Source organism: Myotis nattereri (genome assembly GCF_964212035.1).
Source record: "Myotis nattereri genome assembly, chromosome: 2".
Lineage (NCBI taxonomy): Eukaryota > Metazoa > Chordata > Mammalia > Chiroptera > Vespertilionidae > Myotis > Myotis nattereri.
Window position 1 is genome coordinate 127,062,616 of NC_138076.1, and position 20,729 is coordinate 127,083,344.

At 41.3% G+C, this 20,729-nt stretch overlaps 1 protein-coding gene across 1 annotated transcript in view; it reads right to left on the reverse strand.

Moving 5' to 3' along the window:
* PLXNC1 (plexin C1) overlaps positions 1–20,729 on the reverse strand; it is a 168,114-nt gene that overhangs the window by 117,480 nt on the left and 29,905 nt on the right. The window contains exon 3 of the mRNA XM_081083729.1: positions 538–672. Coding sequence (XP_080939855.1) covers positions 538–672 — 135 coding nt within the window. The remainder of the gene's footprint in view (positions 1–537; positions 673–20,729) is intronic.

Here is a 20,729-nt window from a genome sequence, read left to right on the forward strand (position 1 = left end):
CTCCCCCTTCCCTTGGTGAAGCACTTTGTAAGAATGAAGAAAATGTAGAAAGGTATCCTTTGTAATTCAGTAAGCAGAAGCAAGAAGAAAAACTAAAGCAGCCAGCTAAATTAAGAGAGGGAAGGCAACTGCCATATATTTCCTGGTTAATGAATGTGTATGAGACTGTGAACTGATATTAACCCCAAATTCCAAAGCTAATCCTATTGGGTATATTCATAAATGCATCTAACCGTTCAGTGCCCACATAATAAATGTGTAAATTCAGTCATCTTGCTGATGGTGCGCCATTTGCGAGCACACCCTCCTCTGCAAAACCTGGCATTGGAAATATAGCCAATAATAACATTGTCTAAACAGGTGATATTTCTTGCTTAGTTACTGACAGTAATGTTTTTAATTCTGTGCTTGTGAACCATTGCCCGCAGCGATGGTTAAACTCGGTAGTTCAAAGTAAAAGCTTCACTACTAGATAATGACATCAATTAAACACTCTGTATTCATAAGTCAGAAGCAGTAACTAGTTTTTTAACCTACCTCTTTTCCAGCTGTTAGATAGATGTAGCTATTCTTCTCAGGATGCGGAATGAGTTTGTAAAAAACAGGTGTTTCTTCTTTAATTTCATAGATAACCTCTGGACAATTTGAGGTCAAATTCTCACCAAGAATAACCTGTGGGTTTTTATTTTTCAAAAAGAGAAATATGATTTCTATTAAATATTTTGAATAGCAGAGTGTCAAAACTTGTATCTTAACTCTAAAACCACATCCTTTCTTACTCACTACATATACTGGCTAAGGTACCATTTTCCTTCATCACCTTCTCATGTCTGCCTTCAACAGGGCTGGTAATAATAAGCACAGTATTTCTGCTTTTGTATTAGACAAAGTCACACATGTACATGCAAGTGTGGGTGTGTGCATGCACACACACACACACAGCCACTCTTCAATGTTGGGCAATATACTCACATGTGAAAGCTCGTCCACAGTTCCTGACCATGGCTGATTGGCCTTTTGTGAAGCTACAAGTAACAGCTTCTTTAGTACTAGCCCAAGACTTATCTTAAAACTAAAGAAAGTCAGCTCAACATATATTTTATGTGGGTTATTCTGATTCTCCCATGTAATTCTACACAGTCATGCATTTTAAAGCAATCAGGACAAGTTACCAGACCTAAACAAGGAATATGTATTTACAGTATACTAGTATATAAAATATAAGCAAGTCTGGCTTTGAAATTGGACAAACATGAGCTTCACTCATCTTTAGTCAATAAACATGACTGAACATCCACTACATAGTAGGCATCTTCTAGGTGTTTGGACCATGCAGTGAACACAGTGGGGATGGGAGGGCGGGAACCCTGCCCTCAAATAACTTACACGCGTGCAGGGAAATGGCAACAGTTAACAAAAAGTATATATATATATATATATATATATATATATATATATATATATAATTTTTACACACACACACATTGAGTGGCCAGATTATTATGACCACTTGACGTTTGTAGGCAAATTAGCTATAATTTCGCACTGAAGTTGCTAGAGGGCCAGACCATTATAAATAGGAAAGCAGGTTGTTTACCACGACAGAAGTGATTTTTTCTGAAAATATGGGTCAACAACGCAATTTAACAGCCTTTGAACGTGGGATATATTTGAACGTGAGTGGCCATATTATTATGACCACCCCATCAGTACTTCGTTGGGCCACCTTTTGCCTTCTATACTGCGGCGATTCTTCTGGCTTTGATTCCACGAGATGTTGTAAGGTGATGCGAGGAATCTGACACCATGCCTGATGAATAGCACTGTCCAGTTCTGTGAGATTTGATGGTTTGGAACCAGCTGCCTGATGGCTCTTTTAACTTCATCCCACAAAAGCTCAATTGGATTGAGATCTGGTGATTGTGGGGACCACCTAAGCAAGGTAAAGTTTCCCTCATGTTCTTGAAACCACTCCTGCACTATATGAGCACTGTGGCATGGCGCATTGTCTTGTAGGAAGAAGCCATCTCCATTGGGATACGCCATCAACATGATAGGATGAACTTGATCAGCAACAATACTTAGGTATGTTGTGCTAGTCAGACGTTGTTCCACACGAATTAAAGGGCCCAAATCATGCCAGGAAAACATGCCCCAAACCATAACACTGCCCCCACCAGCTTGAAGGGTTGTACTCATGCATGTGGGTGCATGCTTTCATGCTGTTTCTGCCAAATTCTCACTCTGCCATCTGCATGATGCAACTGGAAACGTGATTCATCGGACCACATGACTTTTTTCCAATGCTTGACTGTCCAATCCTTGTGTTCCTGTGCGAATTGGAGACATTTTATCTTGGTAACTACAGACAGGTGTTCGAACAGGCCTTCGGCTTCCATATCCCATACGATGCAGTGTACGGCTAATTTGCCTACAAATGTCAGGTGGTCATAATAATCTGGCCACTCAGTGTATATATATCGAGTCATAAAAGTCAAAATGAAGAGGTGTAAGGTGCTGGAGAGTGCATGCTCACAGTAGGACTCACTGAGAAGGTGACACTTGTTTAGAGACTTGCAATGGATGATGGGGTCACTTAGACATCTGGACAAAGTGTGATGATGTCTAAGAGGGACCCACTGGTACAAAGGCCCCACACTGAGAGGAGGCCAGTATGATGTGAGCAGAGCAAACGATGTAGAGGAGAGTGGGAAGTGAGGCAACAGAGTGAATAATACAGGTTCTTGCAGGCCTGTGTAAAGATGTTGCCTCTTACTCTGAGTGAGAAAGAGGGAGCCATTGCAGGGTTTGGAGCAGAGGAGTGGTGTGGTGAGAGGGCAGGGTTTGAAGCATGGGTAGAAGACTCATCAGGAGACTCCTCTACCCTTTAAGTGGCTAAGATGCTTTGAACTAGTAACTTAACCTCCTGAGTCTCAATCTCCTCATGGCTAAAATGAGGCTTATAACTCCTTCCTTAAACATAGCTATTGTAAGGATCAAATTAAACTTATGGAATATGCTTAGCACATGATAAACACTCAATAGATAATAATCTTTTACTAGATTGCAAGTTCCTTTTGGGTAGGGATCATGTCTTAATCATCTTTGTACCTATTTCTTGCCCAATACAATAAATTCAAAAGCGAAGGTGTTCAGCATTTTGTCAGTGTGAACATTTCCAGATAGAATATCTACATATGTATCTCTAGCACTGTGGATAACAGTTACACTGGGCACATGATTTGAAAAGAAAAAATTGGCACCCACATTTTTTGAGACAAAACTTAACATCTGTGCATCTACTTATCAATAATATGCCTGAACCCACTTATTCTGATGGCAGTCACCTACTGCTATTTCATCAAAAGCTCCATATCAGGAGAAACTAAGATGGTGGCATAGGTAAACACAGGGAAATTGCTGCCTCCCACAACAACTTCAAAAATACAACTAAAAGGCAAAACGGACATCATCCAGAACTACAGGAAGGCTGGCTGAGTGGAAATTCTACAACTAGAAGGAAAGAAAAGCACACTGAGACTCAGAGGAGCTGCGGAAGTAAAGTGCAAAGGTACAGAGGCTCAGGCGCGCACGCGGAAAGGGGCTGGTACCTGAGGACGCGGCTGTCTTTTTGAATCGGGAGGGAGTCACAAGCTCCCGACTGCTCTGAACTCCGATTCCGGGAAGTCTCTGGGGACCCAGGACTCATACGGGGAGAAACTGGACTGTCTGGCAGCGGGCAGAACTCTGAACTTGAGGGTGGCTTTCCCTCAAAGGTGCTTGCAGCAATTATCGGGACACTGAGACGCGTGGTCCCTTAGGGCAGGGCTGAGGATCCGTCATAGCTGCTTGCTCCGCCCTTTGATTCCCTGAGACCCCGTCCCACCCAGACTGCGGCAGAGGCTTTTGCATATGAATGCCCCAGTCCTTTGCAACCTGAAAATTACCTAAAAAAGTGCAGCTGGGCCAGACAGACCCAGAGCTTCCAAGAGAAGGCCAAAGGCCCCACAGCAGCTTGCATTGCTTCACAGCTGGGCCTCATCAGGGCACCTCCAAACTCCAAAAAAGGAAGGGGAATCTGCAGTTCTCTTCGTAGCTCCTGCCGGGTAACCTCAGGCAGAGGCTAAATTAGCACCTCCTTAGATCCAAGAGCCAGTGTACCCAGTGGTCAGAGTGGGACCATCCAGAATACAACTCCTCAGATCCATAAGGGACACACTCAGGGGGCAGACTCAGTGAGCACCAAAGCCCCACTGAAGCAAGTCTTGCCCCAGAAGGGTGTCTTCAGCACAGAAGTTCTCCCACTGCAGACACAGCTGATTCTCACTGCCAATTGGATTGGAGATCAATTCATCCCAGTGATCCTACAACAATCAAGGCATAATTACAACAAGACTGTGCACAAAGCCCACAAGGGGGTGCACCAGGAGTGTCCACCTCAGGTAACTGGGGAGGCTGAGCCACTGGGCCCTACAGGACACCTAGCACATAAAACCACTTTACCAACACAGGGAAGCATAAAAAATGCGGAGACAAAGAAATAGGTCACAAATGACAGAAATGGAGGAAAGCAAACTGCTGGATATAGAGTTCAAAACCACGTTTATAAGGTTTTTCAAGAATTTTATGGAAACCGCCGATAAATTTAGTGAGACCCTGGAGGATATGAAAAAAGACCAACTAGAAATTAAGCATACACTGACTGAAATAAAGAATAATATACAGAGATCCAACAGTAGACAAGAGGATCCCAAGAATCAAGTCAAAGATTTGAAATACAAAGAAACAAAAAATACCCAACCGAAAAAGAAAAAAGAAAAGATTCCAAAAATATGAAGATAGTGTAAGGAGCCTCTGGGACAACTTCAAGCGTACCAACATCAGAATTATAGGGGTACCAGAAGAGAGAGGGCAAGATATTGAAAACCTATTTGAAGAAATAATGACAGAAAACTTCCCCTACCTGGTGAAAGAAATAGACTTACAAGTCCAGGAAGCGCAGAGAACCCCAAACAAAAGGAACCCAAAGAGGACCACACCAAGACACATCATAATTAAAATGCCAAGAGCAAAAGACAAAGAGAGAATCTTAAAAGCAGCAAGAGAAAGACAGTCAGTTACCTACAAGGGAGTACCCATACGACTGTCAGCTGATTTCTCAACAGAAACCATGCAGGCCAGAAGAGAGTGGCAAGAAATATTCAAAGTGATGAATAGCAAGAACCTACAACCAAGATTACTTTATCCAGCAAAGCTATCATTCAGAATAGAAGGTCAGATAAGGAGCTTCACAGATAAGAAAAAGCTAAAGGAGTTCATCACCACCAAACCAGCATTATATGAAATGCTGAAAGGTATTCTTTAAGAAGAGGAAGAAGAAAAAGGAACTCTTACCATTTGCCACAGCATGGATGGAACTGGAGAGCGGATAAATACCACATGATCTCACTCATTTGTGGAATATAATGAACAACATAAACTGATGAACAAGGATTGATCGAGAGACGGAGAGGCATTGATTGGACTGTTGGGCCTTGGAGGGAAGGTAGGGGAGGGTGGGGGTAAGGGGGAAAGATCAACCAAAGGACTTATATGCAAGCATATAGGCCTAACCAATGGACACGGACAACAGGGGGGGGCGGTGTGTGTGTGTGAGGGCATGAGCGGGGTGGGGGTGGTAGGGGGTAACGTGGGGATAAGGACACATATGTAACATCTTAATCAATAAAAAATATATTAAAAAAAAAGCTCCATATCAATTTGGCACATGGAGCATCTTCCTACACACATTCCCGCTCCCAGAACCTGGGCCTGAGTCTGTTTTTGTCCTGGATGGTGACCTCCTTCCATCATCTGCTCTGGGTCAAGCCCAGTGCAAGTGGCTCACTAAGAGCCTGTGAACTACTCACTAAATTCAGTAGCAGCTCTGGAAAAAAGGAACAGAAGCAGTTAGGTCCCAAGGGAGGTGGGACAGATTTGTGCCTCGGTTCATTTTAAAATGATGCGAGAGCTGCACCATTCAATACAGTAGCCACATCTGGCTATTTAAGTTTTAATTAAATTAAAGATTCAGTCCTCAGTCTCACTGGCCACATTTCAAGCACTCCCTGGCCACAGGGGGCTGGTGGCTACTGCACTGAGAGTGCAGAGAGAGAACATTTCCATCATCATGGAAAGTTCTACGGGATAGTGCTGGCCTGCAGAAAACTGAGTGAAGGGAGACATCCGGCAAGCACTGAGCAAGCGTGGACTTGCCAGGTTCTTGTCTTCCCATCTCTAATTTGTGGATGAAAAAGGGACCACATACTGAACCTGCCAAGCTCAGGAGAGGCCTGCACGGTGGGCCCTTCAAACTCAGAGACTGACTGTAACCACATAGATGGGTCAAACAGAAACATGTCTAAGTGAGTCATGGTGGACAGCCACCTTCTAGGCCTGTAGCTCCATTGGCAAAGGTTAACCTTTACCTCAACTGAGCCTTTCCATTGTCTTTTACATGTAAAGTAACATATTCGAAATGTCAGAGTAATCTTCTTCCCCAGACCCCTCAGGGCACAACCGCCAGCACCAGAACAGACCACAGAACCCCCCATTGTTATCTTATTCCCCAAATACCATCTCTAAGTGCTGTACCCACCAATGTAAAAGAAGTCTGTGTTACTCTATTTTGCCTTTTATCCAATCTGTGAGGTCCCCTCTCCCCGCTTTGCTTTCTCCTACACCCTTAATCCACCATGTGCAGATTTCATGTAACCTTCCTTACATCTCCTTGCATTGTAATGTATAAAATAAACTGCAAAACTGCCATTCTCTGGAGCATTTTCTCAATTCCTTCCTTGAGATTTTGCCTCCTGGCAATTGTCATTATTTTGACTCAAATAAACTCATAAAAATTCTCTACAGGCTTGGACATTTCTTATCCAAAGAAGCCCACCCGGGACCACCTGGCAGACACGGGCCTGGTGCTAGGTACCAGGAGGGGCTCATTACTCTGCATCAGGTGAATTTGGGTGAGTTTTCTTGAAAATCCAGACCTCCCTGTTTTAAGGTAGGAGACCCTTAACTTTATTTGAGCTGTTCTTTAAAATATAAAAATCCTTGAGGTGGCACTGAAGGTTAAGGGTTGAGATAACTCAGGGATAGGAGAGAAAAAAATGAGTGAATGGTTTTCAATTTGACCTGTTTAATTGGAACCATTTATTGCAAGACTGAACAAAATTTTTTGCTGGATAAATGAGACTCTGAACTTGTGTAGCTCCTAAGATAAGGGGCATTTACTAGTACTCCTCCAGCTTGAGATTTGAATATTCTTAGCGACTAAGAATCAGTGTGGTGTCAGAGGGTAGCCCTCAAAACGAACAGGGCCCCATAGGGAATTCCAATACACCTGTAATGAAAGAACTGATTTGTCCCCGGACTCACACAGAAAGACTGGCTCCCTGGCTCTCACAGTTCTATTAGACAGCCTGGAGAGACACCAAGACATGTCAGAAGGTTGGAGCCACTTGGGAGGTGACAGCCCCTTGGAGCTCAGCCCGTAAGTGGCACACTTCAACCCACCACACAATATCCTAGAAATGTGTTCAGACTCTGCAGATCTCAAAATAAAACTAAATTAACATGGGTTTTGGAAATCATGAAACCAGGGCCGACAAGCCCCCACCGTCAGCGCCCCCTTAATACTGCTGCAGATGTACAGTTCATAGGGAGCCTTGACTTGCAAGTCCTTACAGAAATGGGAGGATTCAACTGGAATTGGTATGAACTTAAGATGACCAAAATGGAGCTCTTTTGACACCTGAATTAATTTTTACGTGTACAATAGGGAAAAAAGCCGGCTTCGAAATAAAATAGAATGAATGAGAGGCTTCCCTCGATTGGCAAATAGAAGGCTCTGAAGCAGAGCACAGAGAGACATTCTTCTTTCCAGGGAGTTAATAAGACAATTTGAGAGGCTCTTCCTGAACTAAAGAAGCTTCCCCAGCTGCTCAATGCCAGCACCCACTCTTCCTCTTCTCCAGCCGCCCACCCTGCTGGTTACTTTGCCATCTGACTTACACTCCTTTCCTCCTCCCCCTTCTCTCCCTTCTGCGTGCCCTCCACCACAGCTACCTACTGACCTAGGGGACACTCAGAATAGAAAACCAGACCAGGATAGACTAGAAAACCAAAACAAACTAGAAATTCTAACAGCTCCTTTTAGCAAAAAGCCAGTCTCGGGCATGGAAAACTAGCCAAAATCTACTTCTCCTTATACTAGAACAGAACTAAGGAATCTAAGTAAAAATTTCCCTGACCCTCTCCAGGACCATGCTGGGTTTGCAAAGGAACGTGATTTAACTGTTAGGACACATGATCTTTGTTATTCTCACCTATTCCGATTAATACACTTACTGGTTTCTGAGAGCAAAGCAACAGAATTACTATGTAAGTGTTGCTCGGAAACTCCCTTAGAGGGGTCTGTTTTTATTTTATGTAGAAAGCCAGGTTACCTTAAGGAGGATTGTAGAAAACTGAAATGGGACTTTAGAAGAAGAAAAGAAACATAATAAGCATAGGGCTGCTCTGAGGACTGTGAGGAGCATTCCCACTTCTCCTTATGAACACTTTAGAAGAAATTGAAGTGACCTGTAGATCTAGGTGCCGGGGCTACTTTGTCTGTTCTTAACCATGCCCGACTAAGCTGTCCTCTCCCTCTAGGCCAGCGGTTCTCAATCTGTGGGTCACAAACCCTTTGGGGGTTGAACGACCCTTTCAAAGGGATCCCCTAAGACCATAGGAAAACACATATATAATTACATATTGTTTACAGTAGCAAAATTACAGTTATAAAGTAGCAATGAAAATAATTTTATGGTTGGGGGTCACCACAACATGAGGAACTGTATTAAAGGGTTGTGGCATTAAGAAGGTTGAGAACTACTGCTCTAGGCTTCTGTAAAAATGGTAGGGCCATCTAACCACCAATTTTATTTGTTTGTTTGTTTTAAATATATTTTTATTGATTTCAGAGAGGAAAGAAGAAGGAGAGAGAGGTAGAAACATCAATGATGAGAGAGAATCATTGATTGGCTGACTCCTGCTTGCCTCCTCCTGGGGATCGAGCCTGCAACCCAGGTATGTGCCCTTGACCAGAATTGAACCTGGGACCCTTCAGTCCACAGGCTGACACTCTATCCACTGAGCCAAACCAGCTAGGGCAACCACCAATATTTTTAAGTCAGAACCTGTTTCCTTCCAGCTAGGGAATGTTTCAGGGCAACAGATATTTTTACTAGTCAAATCTGGCCAAATTCACCTGGCAGGGTGAGACTTTCTTTTGTTTCTTTTTCTTCTTTTTTGTTAATCCTCACCTGAGGATATTTTCCCATTGATTTTTAGGGAGACTGGAAGAGAGAGGGAAAGACAGAGAGAAACATCAATGTGAGAGAAACACATCAATTCGTTGCCTCCTGCACGAGCCCTGACCAGGGTCCAGGCTGGGGAGGAGCCTGCAGCCAAAGAGCCTGCAACATGCCCTTGACTGGAATGGAACCCAGGACCCTCTGGTCCACAGGCTGATGCTCTATCCACGGAGCCAAACTGGCTAGAGATGAGACTTTCTTGAAATCAAAGATACCCATATATCCTTTTCCCAGAGGGTGAAATGTATTTAGAACCAAATAAATCAGATATTAAACCTACTGGGAAAATGATGATTTTAAAGAAAACTCCACAAGAAGAAAGTGAACTTAAGGCTGACTGAATGTTACAGGATGTCCAACACAACTTAGGGCCTTTTCCAGTCCAGTATTGGCAAGACTAAGTCAGCCACTCCTATTAAAATAACCATTGACAATACTTTACCTCCACCTAATATTCATCAATGTCCTTTAAGACCTAGTGGAATCAAGCCTATTATATAAGACTCCTTAAGGGCGGGCTTTTAATGCTATATGTGAGTCCCTACAATTCTCCTATCTTCCAGTAAAGAAATCCAATGGGGAGGGATGGAGATTTGTACAGGATCTCATAGCTATAAATAAAGACATCCTGAGGTCCCAAATCCACACACTCTGTGGTCCCAAATCCACACACCCTGTGTAAAGATGTTGCCTCTTTTTCTGGGTGAGAAAGAGGGAGCCATTGCAGGGCTTGGAGCAGAGGAGTGGTGTGGTGAGAGGACAGGGTTTGAAGCATGGGTAGAAGACTCATCAGGAGATTCTCACCATAATCCTGGAGAAATATAATGGTAGCTTGGGATCAGGTTTGCACCTCCATCGCCCTTCCCCCCTACTCCCCGCACCCCCCCCCCCACACTACCCTTTAAGTGGATATGCTGCTTTGAACTAGTAACTTAACCTCCACGAGTCTCAATCTCCTCATATCTAAAATGAGGCTAATAACTCCTTCCTTAAATACAGCAGTTGGAAGGATCAAATTAAGCTTATGGAAGATGCTTAGCACATAATAAACACTCAATAGATAATAATCTTTTACTAGATTGCAAGCTCCTTTTGGGTAGGGATCATGTCTTAATCATCTATTTTCAGCTATTCCTATGGACTGCCAATATTTGTGTAGTGCCTTTTTCAGTATTCCTGTGAAGAAAAGAAAAGGAAAGAAAAGAAAAGAAAAGAAAAGAAAAGAAAAGAAAAGGCAGCTTGGTGATGTCCTTGTTCATCTTTCAGATAAGATCCATCTGTAAACCAAATTAAATCAGCATTATCAACAGGAGTTTCCTGTAAACCATTCCTAGGGAAAAAGACAGTGGTCAGTAAGCAAAACATAAAAGTTGCTTTTACCTGGAAAGATCGTGAGTTTATTTGGACAGTAATGCCCCAGGGATATACAGAGACTCCCAACTCTCTCTCAGATACTGAAAGCTGACTTAAATGATGTTGAATTTCCCAGACTATTCTAATCCAATATGTGAATGATTTACCTTTATGTGGCTCTAGGACAGGGGTGGGCAAACTTTTTGACTCCAGGGCTACAATGGGTTCTTAAACTGGACCGGGGGGCCGCAACAAAAGCATGGATGGAGTGTTTGTGTGAACTAATATAAATTCAAAGTAAACATCATTACATAAAAGGGTACGGTCTTTTTTTTCAATAGTTTTATTCATTTCAAACGGGCAGGATCTGGCCCACAGGCCGTAGTTTGCCCACGGCTGCTCTAGGACATATCAGACTACAAGAGGACACAATTTACCTATGACAATAGCTAGCCATAAAGGGACATAGGATCTCAAAGGACAAGCTTTGACCCCAAGTAAAATACCTTGGTCATCTAACCTCTAAAGATGGGCTATTACTTAACTCAGAAAGAATTAGAGGAATAACATCCTTTCCTCTTCTAAAAACAAACAAACCAAGAACAGCTTAAAGGGTTCCTGGGTCTGTCTGAATACTATCCCAATCGGGTTCCAAATTTTTCATCAATGGCGCAGCCTCCATCTGTCTTATTAAAATCAGATGGACCTGATCCAATTCAAGAGAACCCCACAGGGAAACAGGCTGAAGAAGCTCTATAACAGCGATGGCGAACCTTTTGAGCTCGGCGTGTCAGCATTTTGAAAAACCCTAACTTAACTCTGGTGCCGTGTCACATGTAGAAATTTTTTGATATTTGCAACCATAGTAAAACAAAGACTTATATTTTTGATATTTATTTTATATATTTAAATGCCATTTAACAAAAAAAAATCAACCAAAAAAATGAGTTCACGTGTCACCTCTGACACGCATGTCATAGGTTCGCCATCACTGCTCTAGAGCAGTGGGGGTTTTTTTTGTTGTTGTTGTTTTTTTAAATATATTTTATTGATTTTTTACAGAGAGGAAGGGAGAGAGATAGAGAGTTAGAAACATCGATGAGAAAGGAACATTGATCAGCTGCCTCCTGCACACCTCCTGCTGGGGATGTGCCCGCAACCAAGGTACATGCCCTTGGCCAGAATCGAACCTGGGACCTTTCAGTCCACAGGCTGAAGCTCTATCCACTGAGCCAAATTGGTTAGGGCTAGAGCAGTGGTTCTTAACCCTTGCTGCACATTAGAATCACCTGGTAATCTTTTTAAAATCCTGATTTCTGGGCCTCATCCTCCGGAAATTCTGTTTCTTTGTTATGGGGTGAGGCCACAACATTAGTAATAAAGAAACAGAATTTCCGAAGGATGAGGACCAGAAATCAGGATTTTAAAAACATTCCCAGGTGATTCTAATGTGCAGCCAAGATTGAGAACCACTGCTCTAGAGGGAGTATTATCTAAAGCTCCCATCTGTAACACCCTAATTATAAATTTTGTTCCTTTTTATACATGAAAATAAAGAAAATACTTCAGGAGTTTTAACTCAAAAACACAGAGATCATCATAGACCTATAGGTGATTACAGTCAGCAATTAGACTCAGTAGCCAAAAGGCTCCCTCTCTCCATGACAGCCATCTCTGCATAGACATGTTATGCAAACAGAGGAGATAGTTATGGGCTCTCCTTTACTTATGTTCCTCATTCTGTTGAATTTCCACTGAACTTTCATCACACTGAACACTTCTGTCAGCCACTGGCGTTGAATGATGTCGAAAGGGATCGTGACATAACAGTCTTAACCCAGCAACTTAGCTACCATTTTTGAAGGATGAAGACATCCATTATTGTGTTTTGCTTACTGACCACCCTTTTGTTTTTAAGAATTGTTTACAGGAAACTCCTATTGATAATGCTGACTTAATTTGGTTCACAGATGGATCTTATCTGAAAGATGAACAGGGGTATATAGGCAATCACTTCCACAGTGGACATAACTGAAGTTTCTCATTTACCTGAATAAGACCTACCCAACAAGCTGAATTAATTGCTCTAACTTGAGCTTGTCAATTGGCCAAAGATCAAATAGCTAATATTTACATTGACAGTAGTCATGCCTTTGGTATAGCTCAGAACTTCTAGATATTATGGAAGCAGCGAGGTTTCTTAACTTCCTCAGGGAAGCCCATAAAGAATGGAAAACAGGTTGCAGAATTATTAGATGTCATACAACAACCGAAATAATTGGCAATTATAAGAATTCCAGGACATTCTAATGCTGCCACCATGGAAGCAAAAGGAAATAATTTAGCTGACACTGCAACTAGACAAGAAGCAATAAGCAGCCAAATTATCCAGACCTGAGAATGTTTCCTCTTCCTATAAAACCAATAAAAGACTCGCTTTTAATTCCAATGGCCAGCTTGCAGGAGAGGAAAAAAGGATATGGCAATAAAAAGCAGGGAACCTTTGACTCAAACAGATATTGTTTGGGCCCAATTGGAGACCAATCTTACCTACAGGGGGTTAATTACCTGTACTTCAACATGTGCATGAGCTAACACATTGGGGTCCTGACAGATGATTTCATAGAGTAAACAATATTGCTGGAAACGTTCTCCTACTGTAGCTTATAAAGTTTACAACAGATGTTCTATCTGTCCAAAATATAACCCTGGAATACCACTCCACAGGTCATAAGGACATTTCCCACTTCCTTTAGGTCCATTTGAGACATGCAAATTGGATTTTATGCATATGCAACCATTTCAAGGATACAAATATGTGTTGTTATGATTTGTATGTTTTCTCACTGGGTTAAGCCATTCTCTTGCAGGAAAGCAACAGCCTTACCGGTAGGTAACATATTATCGGAAAAATAATTCCCAATTGGGGAATCTTCTCTAAGTTACAAAGTGACCAAGGGACTCATTTCACTGGGCAAATTATGCAATCTATCTGTAATATTTGGCCTATCCTACAGCATTTTCATTGTGCTTATCACCCCAGTTCTCTGGATTGGTGGAATGTACAAATAGTACAATTAAAACTCAACTAGGTAAATTTTCAGAAGCTTTTAATTTCTCTTGGCCAAAAGCTCTCCCTACAGTGCACCTTAACCTGAGATCTACTCCTTTTGGTAAACACAGCCTTTCTCCTCATTCGTCACTGGTAACCCTACACATCTGGGTGAAGAGACATATGAACCAACCTTATGAAAAGGAGACATTCTGCATTATTATCAAGGACATATTAACCAGTTTTCAAAACCGATAAATTAGTAGCTGATTCATTTCACAATGTGGTCCTGGGAGACGAAGACTTCAAAGACCATGACTTAGAACCAGGAGATTTTATTGACAAAGACATCAATTAAAGACTCCAACCCCATTGGAAGGGACCTTCTCAGGTATTACTAATTTATTCATATCCAGCTAACACAAAGGTGCTAACTCAAGGATTCACATTTCTCATTTTTTTAAAAAGTGCCTAACCATGAACGGACATGTACCCCTGTCTCTGGCACTCGCCTCCACCTACAGCAGTGGTTCTCAACCTTCCTAATGCCGCGACATTTAATACAGTTCCTCCTGTTGTGGTGACCCCCAACCATAAAATTATTTTCGTTGCTACTTCATAACTGTAATTTTGCTACTGTTATGAATCGTAATGTAAATATCTGATATGCAGGATGTATTTTCATTGTTACAAATTGAACATAATTAAAGTATAGTGATTAATCACAAAAACAATATGTAATTATATGTGTTTTCCGATGGTCTTAGGCGACCCCTGTGAAAGGGTCGTTCAACCCCCAAAGAGGTCGAGACCCACAGGTTGGCAACCCACAGGTTGAGAACCGCTGACCTACAGTGAAGATCAAAGACTCCTCTGGGATGAGAAGCCACTGACATCAGAGATAGACAGCTATCCCAAGACATCGACAAGGCCTGTATACCCACAAATTGATCCTGAACTTAAAAAACCACTTGACTGTCTTTACCTGTCTGCTAATGAAATTAATCATCATAATAGTTATATTGTTCTTTGGGCTTTTCTCAAACTGTTAATAATTAATAAAGGCGTATAAGATAATTTTTGTATTATCAACATACTCTTTTATGGCTTCTCTTTTACCGTTTAGCAAGAATGCTATTACAGAAGAAAAGGGATGTGTGTGTTTTTGAGAGAAGTTAAAGGGAAGTAGTTCGTCCTAATATGTTGGTTATTTCTGAATGAGTAGAAGGAGAAAGCTAAGAAGGCCAAGAGAAGCTAGGGAAGGTCAGTGGGAAAGGAATACTGAGGCAGGACTGTATGTACAAGCGCTAGAACTCAGTTACGGGCATGGACTTGTCCCCCATCCAGACAAGGACTGAATTAAGTATGTTAATTCGGATGGAGGCCGAAGTGGCTGTTTAAGAAAAGGCCCTCTAGCCCTGACTGGTATTTCTCAGTGGTTAGACTCGCAGCGGTTCTCAACCTGTGGGTCGCGACCATCGGACAACACATATAGCATATCAGATACTGACATTACGATTCATAACAGTAGCAACATTACAGTTATGAAGTAGCAACGAAAATAATTTGATGGTTGGGGGTCACCACAACATGAGGAACTGTATTAAAGGGTCGCGGCATGAGGAAGGTTGAGAGCCACTGGGTTAGAGTGTTAGCCCTTGCACTGAAGAGGTGCAGGTTTGCTCCCTGTCCCCTGCCGGGGTGCATGTGGGGGGGGGGGCAACCAGTCAATGTGTCTCTCTCACATGAATGTTTCTCTCTCTCTCCCATCCTTCTTCACTCCCTTCCACTTTCTCTGAAAAGCAATGGAAAAAATATCCTCAGGTGAGGATTTTTTTTATAAAAAGGCCCTCTATAATTGTTGCTGAGGCACAGGAAATTTACTTATGAAACTCTTACTGTCCTCCTGGCCTCTGCAAATTTTTAGGTGGTAATTGTAATTTACACGATTATGTTCTTACAGCCTTGGCCCCAATTAAACCTTAAGGTTACAGTTTCCAATTGCACAACTAATGGGAATCAGATTAATAATGAAGGGCACTTGAGTGCTTCCAAGCCTGTATGGAAAGTAGATGGGCCACAGTAAATGGGAACCCATCTCATGGTCAGACTGTAAAAACTAAAGAGGTGTATGGTGTGCCCTCAAACTACAAGTAAATGTTATACTAGATGCAAAATACAGAAAAGTGAGACAGACAACAAAACCTGGATCATGACAGCTTATAAGTTAGAGTGCTTTTCTTAACGAAGGCCCATAAAACCTGACTGCCTCCCATTTGCCTGCCTTTCCCTTTTGAGAAAAATTCAGCCTAGACTTCCATCAAAGCTTACAGTCTTATCCCATTCCCAATGGCCCACTGATCAGCAAGACAAATGATGATACTCAGACTTCCTAGGAATGAACCTTCCTAGCACCATGGGACCACATTACCACCAGGAGGTTGGTTATTAATGCATCCTTCAGACTGATTTGTGACCAAAAGGGTGTGGTATGGATGAAAAGGGGGCCATATGCTAAACCTGAGAAGTTCAGGGGAGGCCAGCATGGTGGGCCTTACAAACTCTAAGACCAGAAATAACCAGATGGTCTGAACATAAAAATGCCTAACCAGAAGGGGGCACAGTGAGTCAGACTCTAGGCCTGTAGCTTCTTTGACAGAGGCCAATCTTTACCTTAAGTAAACCTACCCATTGTCTTTTTGGATCTAAGATAACATACCTCTGAAATGTCCCAGTAACCTCTTTTTCCAGACCCCTCAGGGCACAGCCACCAGCACCAGAGTAGGAGACCACAGAACCTTGTTGCTATCTTCTTCCTCAATACCATCTCTATGTGCTGTAAATATTAATTTTTAACTACCCTATACCCACCAATGTAAAAAAAGTATCTGTCTATCCGTTTTACATTTTTATCCAATCCCAGAGATTTCCCCATTTTGCTTTCTCCTACCCCCTTAATCTACCACCAGTGGATTTCATGTAACCCCCCTGTGTCTCCCTTGATCTAATGTATAAAATAAGCTGCAAAACTGCCACTCTCTAGAGATTTTTCTCAATTCAATGAGATTTTGCTTCCTGGAACTTATCATCAGTTTGGCTCAAATAAACTCATAAAAATTCCAGTGGGGGGTGTGCAGGAGGCAGCTGATCAATGTTTCTCTCTCATTGATGTTTTTAACTCTCTATCCCTCTCCCTTCCTCTCTGTAAAAAAATCAATAAAATATGTTAAAAAATTTTCAGCAGATTTGGATGTTTCTTACGTCAACAAATTCATATTCTTTATAAGCTCAGGTTCAAAGAGTTGATCCAGTTCTAGAAAGTGGTTGTATAGAGAAGAAACAGAAAGTCAGTTTTAAAAAGATTTTGATAGAAATATTCTCGATTGAGACTTAAAAGAAGAAAGACCGCTGCCCAGATTTCTCCTGTCACATTGAAAGAATCATCTGTAGAACCATCTATGAAGTATTCTTGCCCTTAAAGTGGAACCTGAATCTAGTTAAGTCTGTAGTGCTAGTTTACATTTAGCATTAGAAGGAATAGAGGAACAAGCTAAATGATACCACAAGAAAGCAAAGGGCCAAGGCCACAATGTGAGACAGTCAAAGACTTGCTTCCTCATTCAGTCAGTGGTGGTGAATAAAAGGAGTGAATTCCTCAAAAAGCCAATGGTGATGCATAGGAGGAGGCCACTCCAGAAGAAAAGAGACAGAACAACCAAATGTGACTAGAGAGTGCCCTGCTGGCAGGGCTCAGTGGTTAAGCATCAACTTACGAACCAGGAGGTCGCCGTTCAATTCCCAGTCAGAGCACATGCTAGGGTTGCTTGCTCGATCCCCAGTGGGGGGCGTGCAAGAGGCAGCCAATCAATGATTCTCACTCATCATTGATGTTTCTATCTCTCTCTCCCTCTCCCTTCCTCTCTGAAATCAATAAAAATATATATTTAAAATGTGACTAGAGAACCTATATTGGTTTGGATACTAATTTGAACAAGAACAATTTTTAAAAGACTTTTTTTTTAGCTAATCAGGAAAATTCAGTTATATGGACTCAATATTAGATAACCCTAAATAATTATTAATAATTTTATTAGTTGGAATAACAGCATTATGGTTATTTAAGAAAATGATCATAGTTTTTTTGGAGATGCATAATGAAACAAGGGGGTGAAATGACAGTGTCTGGGACTTGCTTTAAAATAAAAAGTAAATGAAAACATAATTTCCAGTAATTACAGCACGGTGATTATATTTACTAATACTGTATTGTATATTTGCAAGTTGCTAAAAGAGTAAATCTTAAAAGTTTTCATAATAAGAAAAAAATGTGTAACTATGTATGGTGGCCAATGTTAACTGAACTTATTGTGGTGATCAGTCACAATATACAAAAATATCAAATCATTATATTGAAATCATACAAAACTAATATAATGTTATATGTCAATTACACCTCAACAAAAATAATTATAAAACACTCCTCATCCATTTTAAGTGAGTTAAGAGCTGCACTGTAGTTGTTCTTGGGGCTTATTGGAGCATGGTTAATACCGATGGAGACGGGCTAGAAAGATCTAGTTTGAGCAACTTTGATTTATTTGCTTGATACTCTGGAGATGAGATACCAGTATTCTCTCTAGAACTCTGAATTATGGCAGGGAAGTCTTTCTTTTTTGCAAAAATACCCCAAAAAACACCCCCCCCCCAAAAAAAAAAACACCAAAGTGCACTATATGCCAGAATTTATCAACCAGTTACCTGCTGGAGATGAGATACCAGTATTCTCTTTAGAACTCTGAATTATGGCAGGAAAGTCTTTCTTTTTTGCATTTTAAAAAATTACCAAAGTGCACTATGCCAGGGTTTATCAACCAGTTTCCTGCACAAGCTATCTAGAGTGGCCTATACTGAAGCTTATCCTGATAACCACAGATGCTGGGGTTAAACTGTTATGTTTCATTGATGGTGGGAGTGAGACTTCCTGGAGGGTAACTTGCCATTATCTACCAAAATTATAAAGCATATAACCCTAGGCCCAGCAGCTCCTCATATATACGTGAAATGATACACGGACATGAATACTCATTGCATCATGTGTTATACCCAAAAGACTGAAACAAACTTATTGTCCAACTATAGGGAACAAGTTAAGTAAACTACAGTACAAACAACTGAATTCTATTTAACCAAGAAAAAAATCAGAAGGCTCTGTATGTTATGCTTAACATGTTATATTAAATATGCATGTATATATTTGCATACATATATTTTATATACATATGCATGTAGCATAATACATGTCTATGTCTTATATGTTTAATAAAAGTGGGGAAAGACTACCTTCCCCGCTTTGCTTGCAGACATATGTAAAATATCTCTTGAAAGACACCCAAGAAGCCAGTATCATTGGTTGCCCCAAAGGGTCGAAATATGTGATTTTTACTGTATATTCTCTTGGTTCTTTTGTATTTTGAGCAATACCAATGTATTATCTCAAAAAATAAATACAGACTATTTAAATTTTAAAAGTATTTGAGGAAGAGTGGGTTAAATTAGTTTTCTTTTTGCTAGATTATACAGAGAATGGTCTCCAGAACCCTGAGGACAGGACAAGTTTTCATGTTCATTACAAGGGACCCAAATGTGCTACATGGAGGCACTGGGGTCGCTGCTGCTGTGGTCCTCATCTCTCTCAGATGACTATAGGACAGGAGAGAGATGGCTCTTTTCCTCCTTCGGATTTCTATTAATAACACCTCCACCTCACCCATCCCCGCCCCACAGCCCAGCCCAGGAGCCCCAGTGGACACCTGGATCTTTCAACCACAAAATTCACATCAACATCAACACCAGGAAGAAAGCCAGTAAGACTGGAGCGAGGTAAAAGGTTCCTTCCTCAGCTCAGTTCAGCTGGGCAGCCTTGGAAAAAAAAACATGATCAGTGAAGCGATGCAGGAAGTAACAGTGAGTCACAGAAACCCAAAATGGGTTGAATTTTGCATATGAGAAACCTCATCCAACTCACACACACTTCTTGGGCATGATGCGGATTTTTATCTATTGCTTCCAGCATATGCCCTTAATATAGATCTAATTTAAAGTCAACCTGAGTCATGTATATTCTGATATACCCTTGGTCTTTCAAGTCTCAAATGTCACCTCCTCTGAGAAGCTTTCCCTGGTCTTCTTTCTATTGGACCCCACTGTCACTCTCCACCTATCCCTGTTTTCTTCAGAGCCCTTACCACTATCTGAAATGACTTTATATTGATTAATCCATTTACTTGTTTTCTGTCTCTTTCTTCCCACCAGGGGAGCAGGGACATTGTCTGTTTTGTTCACCTTTGTATCATCAGCACCCAGAAAGTGCCTTGCACATAAAAGGTGCCCAATAAATATTTACTAAATGAAAAAAAAAATACTCTATTAGCATTCAAGATTTTATAAGGCTCTTCACATTTTTCCAGCTGAAGCCTGTATAGAAAATGTATTTTCTCCGATGGAGAACTTCAGTTTATGTCAACATATTGTTTCTGTTGACATCTTCATGAAGCCTCATGGTAGTCTATTAACTAGCCTTGGGATTTTTGCTGCATACAAAGCAAGCAAACAAACAAAAAACACAAAACAAAACATAACCCAACCTTAGTCCTAAAATGTTTGGTGTGTGAGACTTCCACACCACACGGTTAGTTACATTACAAGCTTGACACCACCAGTGGGAAGAAAAGCACAGTGAAGAAAATGAGGGGAGAGAAAAATTGAACAAAAGACTAATTCTTTAGTACTAGTCTTTTGTATTACCATGTTTAAAAAGCTCAAAGATGCCAAATTTCCTTCCTTATGCTTCACTCTCTAGGGCTAACTAGTTAAAGGGCAAACAGGCCAATCTTCTCACTTATTTTCCCCCATAAACACAC